General features: G+C 39.7%; 1 protein-coding gene across 22 annotated transcripts in view; it reads left to right on the forward strand.

Moving 5' to 3' along the window:
• The window catches only part of LOC110533415 (disks large homolog 2), a 312764-nt gene that overhangs the window by 256181 nt on the left and 43800 nt on the right, over positions 1-12783 (forward strand). For 17 of the 22 annotated variants that reach the window (XR_005053590.1, XM_036989790.1, XM_036989771.1 and 14 more), the window contains 5 exons: positions 770-894; positions 8673-8842; positions 9223-9359; positions 10097-10241; positions 10882-11053. Coding sequence is in view for 21 of the 22 variants with exons in the window: in XM_036989790.1 (XP_036845685.1) it covers positions 770-894; positions 8673-8842; positions 9223-9359; positions 10097-10241; positions 10882-11053 (749 nt within the window). In the remaining variant the exon portion in view is untranslated. The remainder of the gene's footprint in view (positions 1-769; positions 895-8672; positions 8843-9222; positions 9360-10096; positions 10242-10881; positions 11054-12783) is intronic. The other 5 variants (XM_036989775.1, XM_036989784.1, XM_036989786.1 and 2 more) reach the window with 1 other exon arrangement.

Consider the following 12783-nt stretch of genomic DNA (forward strand, 5'->3'; position numbering starts at 1 on the left):
CGCAGCTCAGCCTGCAGGGTCAGTGGATATTTAGTCAAGAGATGCCCCTACTCCCATCAGTTAGCAATTTAATCAAAGCGTCCACATTCATTTTGTAAGTGTCAAGGGGGATTTGGCTCATAAAACCGATGGAGCTGGGTTGTTGGCATTTGAGAATGATGCATTTTCTGCCTCAGCCTCTGTATTGTGTTTACTTGTTATGAAGTCATACAAATCGAAAATAAAAAGTGAATCCTGTGAACCCGAAAATTAAGTAAAACAGTTTTTGTCAATTTACTTTTTTCAAACTAAAAATGAAATATTGACTTGTGTTATATGTTTATTTCACTTTCAAATAGTTTATTTAGGAATTATTATTTTTTGCTATAAAAGTATGTTTTCGGACATATTTCTAGTACTAGAAATTGTTTGTTCGTATTAGTTTTCAGTAAGTTGGGGGCGTGCATAATGCAAATTAGACAGAATGTGGAATTCTGGGAAAACATGCACCTACAAGAGAATTGCTAAATTGTCAAATTATTTTAAAGGTAGAGTCAGTGATGCACAATGTAAACAGCAGTGTCAGGCTGACTTCCTGATACACAAGCATGAGGCTAAACTTCTCTGCTGTTGCTGTTCACGTGGCAGCAGATTGAAGAATACCAGCAAAACAGAAATTGTATTTTTATGTTGTATGTAATTTAGGCTAGGATACAGTTTAACATTATAAAGGAATAGAAGTGTAAAAGTACTGGTAGATGTTTTATTAATTGTTCTTCATGCTCTATAGGGGAACTCAGGGTTGGGTTTCAGCATCGCTGGAGGAACAGATAACCCCCATATCGGTGATGACCCAGGGATCTTCATCACCAAGATTATCCCTGGTGGCGCGGCAGCAGAGGATGGCCGGTTAAGGTGAGTGCTATGGATTGAGCCCTTTACAAATGAACACTTCACTCAAGACATTGAGATAGCAATTATACAAGAGCATTTTGCTGTCAGAATGAATTTGAACTTTTATTTTTTATTTAACCTTTATTTAACTACGCAAGTCAGTTAAGAACAAATTCTTATTTTACAATGATGGCCGACCCCGGACGATGCTGGGCCAATTGTGCGCCACCCTTTGGGACCCCCGATCACGGCCAGTTGTGACACAGCCCGGGAACGAACCAGGGTCTGTAGTGACACCTCTAGCACTGAGATCCAGTGCCTTAGACCGCTTCGCGACTCGGGAGCCTATGGATGGCTCGTGGACTCTCGCCCATCATTTGATCTAAGTGCCTTCAGAAAGTATTCATACCCCTTGATATATTCCACATTTCGTTGTGTTACAGCCTGAATTCAAAATTGATTAAATATATTTTTTTACCTCATAATGACAAAGTGAAAACATGTTTTTAGAAATTGTAGCAAATTTGATTAAAATTAAATACAGAAATATCTCATTTACATAAGTATTAACACCCCTGAGTCAATGCATGTTAGAATCAGCCTTGGCAGTGATTACAGCTGTGAGTCTTCCTGGGTAAGTCTCTAAGAGTTTTGACCATTATTATTTTCAAAATGTTCAAGCTCTTTCAAATTGATTGTTGAACATTGCTAGACAACCATTTTCAAATCTTGCCATAGATTTTCAAGCAGATTCAATTCAAAACGGTAACTCGGCCATTCAGGAACGTTCACTGCCTTCTTGGTAAGCAACGCCAGTGTAGATTTGACCTTGTGTTTTAGGTTATTGTCCTGCTGAATGGTGAATTCATCTCCCAGTGTCTGGTGGAAAGCAGACTGAACCAGGTTTTCATCTAGGATGTTGACTGTTCTTTCGTTTACTTTTTTATCCTAAAAAACTCCCCAGTCCTTAATGATTACAAGCATACTCATAACATGATACAGTCACCACTATGCTTGAAATTATGGAGTGTTAGTCAGTAATGTGTTGTATTGGATTTTCCCCAAACGTTACACATTGCATTCAGGACAAAAAGTTAATTGCTTTGCCACATTTTTTTGCAGTATTGCTTTAGTGCCTTGTTGCAGACAGGATGCATGTTTTTGAATGTTTTTATTCTGTACAGGGTCCTTTTTTTCCACTCTCACTCTGCCAGGTTAATATTGTGGAGTAACTACAATTTTGTTGTATCACAGCATTAAACTCTGTAACTCTTTTAAAGTCACCATTTGCCTCATGGTGAAATCCCTGAGCGGTTTCCTTCCTCTCCGGCAACTGAGTTAGGAAGGACACCTGTATATTTGTAGTGACTGGGTATGTTGATACACCATACAAAGTGTAATTAATATCTTCATCATGCTCAAACGGATATTCAATGTCTGCTTTTTTTTACCCATCTACCAATACTAACTTTTCTTTGCGAGGCATTGGAAAACCTCCCTGGTCTTTGTTGTTGAATCTGTGTTTAAAGTTTGCTGTTCAACTGCGGGAACTTACAGATAATTGTATAAAAAATCATGTTATTTACTCCTGAACTTATTTAAGCTTGCCATAACAAAGGGGTTGAATACTCAAATTGAATTCATTTGTAACATTTTGAAAAACATTATTCCACTTTGACCTTATGAGGTATTGTGTGTAGGCCAGTGTCAAAATGTCTCAGTTTAATCAATTTTAAATTCCGGCTGTAACACAAAAAACTGTGTAACAAGTCAAGGGGTGTAACAAGTCAAGGGGAATACTTTCTGAAGGCACTGTATACAGTTGAAGTCGGAAGTTTACATACACTTAGGTTGGAGTCATTTAAACTTGTTTTTCAACCACTCCACAAATTTCTTGTTAACAAACTATAGTTTTGGCAAGTCGGTTAGGACATCTACTACTACACAAGTCATTTTTCCAACAATTGTTTACAGATTATTTCACTTAATTCACTGTATCACAATTCCAGTGGGTCAGAAGTTTACATACACTAAGTTGACTGTGCCTTTAAACAGCTTGGAAAATTCTAGAAAATGATGTCATGGCTTTAGAAGCTTCTGATAGGCTAATTGACATAATTTGAGTCAATTGTAGGTGTACCTGTGGATGTATTTCAATGCCACCCTTCAAACTCAGTGCCTCTTTGCTTGACATCACTGGAAATCAAAAGAAATCAGCCAAGACCTCAGAAAATAAATTGTAGACCTCCACAAGTCTGGTTCATCCTTGGGAGAAATTTCCAAATGCCTGAAGATACCACGTTCATCTGTACAAACAATAGTACGCAAGTATAAACACCGTGGGACCACGCAGCCGTCATACCGCTCAGGAAGGAGACGCGTTCTGTCTCTTAGAGATGAACATACGTTGGTGCGAAAAGTGCAAATCAATCCCAGAATAACAGCAAAGGACCCTGTGAAGATGCTGGAGGAAACAGGTACAAAAGTATCTGTATCCACAGCAAAACGAGTCCTAAATCGACATAATCTGAAAGGCCGCTCAGCAAGGAAGAAGCCACTGCTCCAAAACCACCATAAAAAGCCAGACTACAACTGCACATGGGGACAAAGATCGTATATTTTGGAGAAATGTCCTCTGGTCTGATGAAACAAAAATAGAACTGTTTGGCCATAATGACCATTGTTATGTTTGGAGGAAAAAGGGGGAGTTTTGCAAGCCCACGAACACCTTCTCAACCGTGAAGCGGTTGGGAGCATCATGTTGTGGGGGTGCTTTGCTGCAGGAGGGACTGGTGCACGAAATAGATGGCGTCATGAGGAAGGGAAAATTATGTGGATATATTGTTAGCAACATCTCAAAACATCAGTCAGGAAGTTAAAGCTTGGTCACAAATGGGTCTTCCAAATGGACAATAACCCCAAGCATACTTCCAAAGTTGTGGCAAATTGGCTTAAGGACAACAAAGTCAAGGTATTGGAGTGGCCATCACAAAGCCATGACCTCAATCCTATAGAAAATATGTGGGCAGAACTGAAATGGGTTTGCGAGCAAGGAGGCCTACAAACCTGACTCAGTTACACTAGCTCTGTCAGGAGGAATGGGCCAAAATTCACCCAACGTATTGTGGGAAGGTTGTGGAAGGCTACCCAAAACATTTGACCCAAGTTAAACAATTTAAAGGCAATGCTACCAAATACTAATTGAGTGTATGTAAACTTCTGACCCACTGGGAATATGATGAAAGAAATAAAAGCTGAAATAAATGATTCTCTCTACTATTATTCTGACATTTTACATTCTTAAAGTAAAGTGGTGACCCTAACTGACCGAAAATAGGGACTTTTTACGAGGATTAAATGTCAGGAATTGTGAAAAACTGAGTTTAAACGTATTTGGCTGAGGTGTATGTAAACTTCCGACTTCAACTGTATACCCACAGTAGTAAAACATGTAAACTTCTGACCCACTGGGAATTTTTACTAGGATTAAATGTCAGGAATTGTGAAATACGGAGTTTAAATGTGTTTGGCTAAGGTGTATGTAAACTTCTGACTTCAACTGTATATGCTATGTTTTGAAGGCTCTATCATGTAATGGATAGGCTGAAAGGGTTCGTTTTCAGATTTTCCCCCAAATGTTATCTTACTTTGAGAGCTATTCCTTGACCATTTGTTCCGTAAATCTACCATTCACATTGTCTTTGTTCGTCATGTTAGTCGTTTGGGTTAACGTTAACGCTTCATTGGATTGCATTTATTCCCGAAACTATCCCTAAACACCCCAATATAAATCTCACATGTGGTACTATGGCAGACTATATGCTATAACAGTATTACTCCTTGTAGAAGTCATTTGAGCCTACTTGAATGCAGAGCCAAACGAAAGTCTTCTTTAAGAGGTGGTGGGTAAATAATCTGTTCTAGATTCGGTGTGAGTCAAGAGAGAAATGTCACTTAGAGAAGCAATTACATGCTCTCCCTGTTTTACCCTTGCCTGACTTTGGGGAGCTCTGCTCAGCTTTGGATAAATCACACTGGCGTGTCCAATGAATGTTTTGTTTTCTAAGATGTGCACAGGGACTAATGCATTAGTGGGAAAGGCCTACCGTCTCAAAGACACAATGGGTTTTGACACTGTTTAAGTATTATAGTCAGGCACACTTCTCCTCTTGTGGTAATTTATTCACTGCACAGTCCGGGGAATGTAGCATAACATTACTTATTCTAAGCACATTGTTGCTCTTACGTTGTAGCTGAATGTAAATAGGAAATACTCAAACGCTTTTCTCTGGGAGCACTCTACAAAACTTAAGACTTTTGGGATGCTTAGAGAACCACTTCGTTAGCAAGATAACAGAAACTAAAAGGGAAGTTCAGGATTTGACAACTTGATGTTCGATGATTCCGCAACCTGAAAGTAGTCTATGGGCCAAGAGAAACTATCATCCATGCTTCCGTTTTCTTTAACCAGCCGCTACAAACACCAGTTATCTTTAGCAACCTCTAGCTGACAATCAATGGATGTGGTAGGGGCAATCGTGCAATCTTTTTTTTGTGTGGGGGGGGGGGGGGGGGGGAATAAAATGTTTTATCAGAGTTGAGGAGTAACGGATTACATGTAATCTAAGTAATGCCACTTTAATAATGTCTACATATCTTACATTACTTATATTACTCATATCACATGTATATACTGTATTGAGACCCAATTTCTGGACATTTTAATAAATGGATCACTAGGCACTTTAAACAATGCCACTTTAAATAATGCCACTTTAATAATGTTTATATTTCTTACATTACTCATATCAAATGTATATACTGTATTTTATACCATTTACTGCACCTTGCCTATGCCGCTCGGCCATCGCCCATCCATATACTTTTATGTTCATATTTTCATTCACCCCTTCAGATTTGTGTGTATTAGGTAGTTGTTGGGAATTGTTAGATTACTTGTTAGATATTACTGCACTGTTGGAACTAGAAGCACAAGCATTTCGCTACACTCAAATTAACATCTGCTAACCATGTGTATGTGACCAATAACATTTGATTTGATGTAAGGGATTACAAAAAAACAGTAACTGTAATCCGTTACCAGCAAAAATATTGTAATCAGATTACAGATACTTTTGAAAAACTAGATGATTACTTCGAGGATGACTTTGAAATTCAGAAAGGATGTTTGCGATAAAAAATATTTGACACTTCTCTGTTTTCTCAATGACATTCAAAGCAGCATTGAAAAAAGGCGCAAGTTTAAGTTTGTTACACCTGAGCGAGTCTGACCACAAGTCAGAGACCACTATAATGACACACCAAATGTGTTTGATGGATCACGGGAAAGGAGCAAGAATAGGCTTTTGTAGGCTACAGTCCAAACTATGTCTTCCAATGGTGTGACTGCTGTCGGCATCCAAAGATTATCCAATTTCAATAAACGCTTGGAGGTAAGGATGACAGCAGTGGTGTAGTCTACGGTGATACGAATATAACTTATTATTGATATCTACATAGCGCATTGATGTGAATCACACTGCTGCTCTCTCATTTAGCTATTTGCGCCTCACGGATTGTGGTTGTTGTGGATGGCTGTTAACAAATCTAAATATCTATTTGAAACCAATAATGGTTGAATTCAAGAAGTTGAATCTACCTTTCAGTCATTGTTTTTCTAACCAGGGGACAGCCAGTGAAAAATGCACTCTTGCAACAGCTGCATAGTGCAAATCCCAGCCTATGAAATAAAAGTGTGGCTTTTAGACTTAAAGGGGCAATCTGTAGTTGCTACATCCATTTTTGGACTTATAAATTATATATACACTACCGTTCAAAAGTTTGGGGTCACTTAGAAATGTCCTTAGAAAATTTTTAAAAATTGTCCATTAAAATAACATCAAATTGATCAGAAATACAGTGTAGACATTTTTGTAAATTACTATTGGTAGCTGGAAACAGCAGATTTTTTTTATGGAATATCTACATAGGCATACAGAGGCCCATTATCAGAAACCATCACTCCTGTGTTCCAATGGCACATTGTGTTAGCTAATCCAAGTTTATCATTTTAAAAGGCTAATTGATCATTAGAAAACCCCTATTTAATTATGTTAGCACAGCTGAAAACTGTTGTTCTGATTAAAGAAGCATTAAAACTGGCCTTCTTTAGACTAGTTGAGTATCTGGAACATCAGCATTTGTGGGTTCGATTACAGGCTCATAATGGCCAGAAACAAAAAACTTTGTTCTGAGAAATGAAAGCTATTCCATGCGAGAAATTGCCAAGAAACTGAAGATCTCGTACAACGTGGTGTACTACTCCCTTCACAGAACAGGGCAAACTGGCACTAACCAGAATAGAAAGAGGAGTGGAAGGCCCCGGTGCACAACTGAGCAAGAGCACAAGTACATTAGAGTGTCTAGTTTGAGAAACAAACACCTCACAAGTCCTCAACTGGCAGCTTCATTAAATAGTACCCGCAAAACACCAGTCTCAACGTCAACAGTGAAGAGAATCCAGGATTCTGACCTTCTAGGTAGAGTTCGTCTATCCAATGTCTGTGTTATTTTGCCCATGTTAATCTTTTCTTTTTATTAGCCAGTCTGAGATATGGCGTTTTCTTTACAACTCTGTTTTCTTTACAACTCCTCTATTGGAGGGATGCGACACCATTCTTCCACGATAAATTCCATAATTTGGTGTTTTGTTGATGGTGGTGGAAATCGCTGTCTCAGGCGCCGCTCCAGAATCTCCTATAAGTGTTCAATTGGGTTGAGATCTGGTGACTGAGACGGCCATGGCATATGGTTTATGTAATTTTCATGCTCATCAAACCATTCAGTGACCACTCGTGCCCTGTGGAAGAGGGCATCCTGGAAGAGCCCACTCCCATCAGGATAGAAATGATTCACCATAGGTTGGAGGTGATCCCTCAGAATGACATTTATTGAATGACATCCCTCAGAATGACATTTATTGTGCATTTATTGGTGTTCACCTTGTCTTCTAAGGGGTTGAGTGGAACTTGACCATGCCAGGAAAATGCACCCCACACCATAACAGAGCTGCCAGAACTCTCATTTACTTAAGTGCTTCCTTTATTTTGTCAGTTACCTGTAGTTTTAGTAAGCAGTAGGAAAGACATATTTTGGACACGGACAATTATATTTTTAGTTCAGAATGAAATACCTTTTTATGAAGCATATGGTGCAAACGTTTTGCTTTGCTGGGGTGTGTGCTAATGAATACACCCCAACTGTTCAGTAGTTAAACAGCTGTATAATAATCAGACATTCAACTTTGGGCATTGTACTGGAAATGCATATAGTGTACTTTCTGCAAACTAACAAAACTCACTGCTGACCAAGGCTTCATTCTGAGGATAAAAACACAGCTATTATACATGTGTAAATAGGCAGAATCTCTCGCTCTGCTTGAGTGTGTGTGTGTGTGTGTGTGTGTGTGTGTGTGTGTGTGTGTGTGTGTGTGTGTGTGTGTGTGTGTGTGTGTGTGTGTGTGTGTGTGTGTGTGTGTGTGTGTGTGTGTGTGTGTGTGTGTGTGTGTGTGTGTGTGTGTGTGTGTGTGCATAGGATCCCAGCTGGTCCCTTACAATGCGCCTCAGGAGAGTTCTGGCCTTAAACGCGGGGACATGGATATTTGTGGCCTCTCTTCACTGGGTCAAAGGCTAACACTGCAGCAGGGGCCCCCTGCCACACACACTCACACACGCACGCTCACACACAAATACTGTTTCCCAGGTTTGCACTCATGTTCCCATCCTCTTCCTTCCTTGCAGAGTGAATGACTGCATCCTGCGGGTGAATGATGCCGACGTGTCTGAGGTGTCCCACAGTAAGGCAGTGGAGGCCCTGAAGGTGGCTGGCTCTATCGTCAGGCTGTACGTTCGCCGGAGGAGACCCATGCTGGAAACTGTCATTGAAATCAAACTCATCAAAGGACCAAAAGGTTACTAAACTCCCTTTCCTTTGTTTGTCTATCTATAACCATGCACATCCAATATTCTTTGTTTTGTTCAGTATTTTATCATTGGGGGTTTTGTACCCACTTCTGTTGGCAGGAATTGAGACAAACCCACTGAAATCAATTTAACTTGCTACACTGGCCGCAGAAGCGGCACATCAGTGAAGCAGCAAAAACACAAGGTTCTCTTTGCTGAACCATCTTCTTACGCTTCAAATCTACTTTCTAGCGCTACAGTTGTCTGTAAAGTGTAACTTGCTGATACTTGTGGCTTGTGCTTGTGATCTGGAGGCAGCAGCCTACACCACTAAACCACCCTGGGCCACAACACATTCTTTTTCAACCTCCACCCTATTTCTCATCAGGGCTGGGCTTCAGCATCGCAGGAGGGGTGGGCAATCAGCACATCCCGGGGGACAACAGCATCTTTGTCACTAAGATCATAGATGGAGGTGCAGCACAGAAGGACCAGCGCTTGCAGGTTGGAGACCGGCTGCTTATGGTAAGTTACTGCAGCTTCACTACCCCTACCCTGCCCTGTCCTCATACCGCATAGGTGGACCACTAACATACTGTACTGTGAAAGCGTTGTAAACCTTCATAACAGATGTATTCAACATCATTCATAAGGGTTTTCAAAATAGAATAGTGATTTATTTATTTATATTTTAGCCATTTAGCAGACGCTCCTATCCAAAGCAACTAGGATTAAGTGCCTAGCTCAGGGACACATTGACAGATTTTTCACCTAGTTGGGCCGGGGATTCGAAGCAGCGATTTTGGTTACTGGCCCAACACTCCTAACCGCTAGGCTACCTGCCAACATTGTACAACGGAGGAGTGAATAGTGTTTCAGAAGGTTGTATACAATAAGATATACATTTATGTTGTATAATATATATATATATTTTTAAAGTTATTTAATGAGACTTTTATTTTTAATATCCTTATTAAGAATGTTTAATAAATGTGTTATGAAGGTTGTTATACAGTATAATTATTTCACAGTAATACACAAAGGTATTATGTTGTTGCAACACACCCTTTTTCAGAAGAGTGAGTTGCTTAACTGCAGGTTAATTCATCTAGCTACCTTCCTGCTGCCTCCAGCTCCGGAGGACCACAGCCATCGTAATCTGCATTTGGCAGCACCAAGTAGCATGATGTCGGTCTGGCATGTCAGGAGTGGAATACGAGGTTTAACCTGTGATTTTCTCCATGCTCTCTCCACCCCAACAGGTGAACAACTACACTCTGGAAGAGGTCTCCCACGAGGAGGCTGTAGCCATACTGAAGAACACTTCTGACGTTGTGTACCTGAAGGTGGGCAAGCCCACCAGTGTTTACTTATCAGATCCCTATGGGCCACCTGATATCACGCACTGTGAGTTTGTCACCTCTTTTTCACCGCTCTACCCACCCGTGCTCCGGCGTGAAGTTTCCACCAGCAGCAGATCTAGGATCAGCTTCCCCTTCCCCCATCCTGACCTTAAGTGGGGGGCAGTGCAAAACTGACCCAAGATCACCGCCTAGTGGCAACTTTACCCTAGTTCCCCACCTGTAGAGAGACAATTTTAGTTTGTAGTCCGAATAGTGTACAAGAGACCAACACTTAAATGGCAGATTAAACCTGTATGAGTAACCTCTACTGTTCTAGATCAGGGCAGTAATCTTTCACTTTGCAAATGAATGTTTTGTTTCACTCTGATGCAGCATGTTTGTTCAACTCTTTAGTATCATCCCTGAGTTTAGATAGAGTCTCAATTTGAATGTGATGTGTGTAGTGATTGTTTTTGAGTGCATAGTGTCATGTACATTTGAATGCCAAAGCATTGGATTTAGTCATATTTCTATTGTGTTTTTATATAATGTATTATGCCAATGTGCCAACATTGTGTGAGCCTCTAAATGTGTGAGCCTCTAAATTATATATATTTCATTAAGTGATTGGTTGATTGATACGTGTAGTCAATAACTGAATGTTGAAGTCTGACGAGCAATGTACACAACTGTTTTCTTTCCAGCATTCTCTCCAGCAATGGAAAATCATATATCTTCCGGGGGCAACAACGGCACTCTGGAGTACAAGTGCAGTCTTCCCCCCATGCCCATCTCTCCTGGAAGGTACTCCCCCCTCCAAAAACACTTACTCGGGGAAGAGGACATTAACAGGTTGGATGGTTTTTCCTTCTTACGGTAATTACATCCCTTCCTACCAGACAGCAGTAGTATTACAGGTAGAGCCTCGTCACCCCACCCCATGTTCTATGGAAACTCAAAAGCAATCTTAAATGACGTTACAAGTTGTGTTGGCATTGATTGCTTTGGGGATTTGTCCTCCTGCCCCAACCTCCCTTCCCACCTCCTTAGTCCCTGCTGTTTTCATCCTGTGCTCTGTGTTTTGCACTTGGGAGTCCTGTTGTTCAACTGTGTTGTCTTGTTGCACTGTTTTTAATCTGGCGCTACTTTGTAGAGACAGAATATATGCTGAAGGGTGGCATGGTCAGTGTGTGCATCTTTTCCACCTTGCTGTAGGTTTTTAAGCTTGCTCTTTGAATCTAATAATATAATGTATGTGAAAATGGGCCAGATTATTACGGATCTGAATAATTTATTCAATTTAACGGTCCAATGGAAGTGTTTTTATCTTAATATCAAATCATTTCTGGGTAACAGTTAATAGATTTTCCACTAAAGTTTCTACTAAAGGAGAGAAGTGGAGTGTTATGCTGGAGTAATATAGTGATGAGGCTTGTGGTGATGTCGTATTCTCCTGCTGGCCACTGTATGGATCAGCATTTTGTCCCTGACGCATGGCAGACGTGTTACTCCAAGCGACATCCAGGCTGCGTTTTGATTGGCCGAATGCCCAGGCAAATTCAGAGCAACACAAAATGACTTAGCAGTCCTTATGGAGAAAATATGTTTCAAACCTGTCATCAGCGTTCTAGAACAGAAAGACAGTCTTGATCACTACAAGACGAACTAGGACAACTGCAGGTTAATTTAAGAACTTCCTACTGTACCACATCAATCGAATTTGTCTTCTTGATATGTTTGAGAAATTAAACAGAATGCATAAATACTATAGTGCCAAATCATTTCAATATATGTTTTAATCTGCACAGTTTTGCATCTTTAAATAAAAAAAAATATTGTAGTATTGTGTTCTAGTTCAAAGATTCATACAGTTGAGAATTTAATAGATGGTTTGAGATAGAAAGCACACTGGACTTTAATTCAGAGGGTGGCCCCACTAGTTAACAGGGTTGGGGTCAATTTGAATTGAAGTCAGTCAATTGAGGAAGTGATATGAATTTTTTTTTTTCAATTATTGAATAGTAATTGCAGTTTACTTCCTGAATTGACTAACTTCAATTCAAATTGACCCCAACCCTGCTAGCTTATAGAGAACCAAACCTGCCATAAATAAATGCAGACGTAAATAGATAAATACATGAATAAATAAATACATTCACACATAAATAGATAAATAAATACATTCACACATAAATAGATAAATAAATACATTCACACATAAATAGATAAATAAATACATTCACACATAAATAGATAAATAAATACATTCACACATACATAGATAAATAAATACATGGATGAATGAATGCACACATAAATAGATAAATAATTATTAGCCCTTATTAATTTATTCATTTATATTGACTTCATTTATTTATTTTTGTATTTCTTGCTCCAATATGATAATGAGGGGGTGTCAAGAAAACGTATGTGGGTGGTATCCAACACATCATTGGTTGATCAAAGTCAAGACGTGTTGCTCTATTGCATTATTGAAGAATGAAAATTAAGTCACTCTTCATACTGTCCTGATGGGAAAAGTAAGCTCATTCTTAATGTTTCTACAAGAGGCAGCTAGCTGGGAGCTGGGATCTGATTGGGTTTCA

The sequence above is a fragment of the Oncorhynchus mykiss genome, chromosome 10 (genome assembly GCF_013265735.2).
Source record: "Oncorhynchus mykiss isolate Arlee chromosome 10, USDA_OmykA_1.1, whole genome shotgun sequence".
Classification (NCBI taxonomy): domain Eukaryota; kingdom Metazoa; phylum Chordata; class Actinopteri; order Salmoniformes; family Salmonidae; genus Oncorhynchus; species Oncorhynchus mykiss.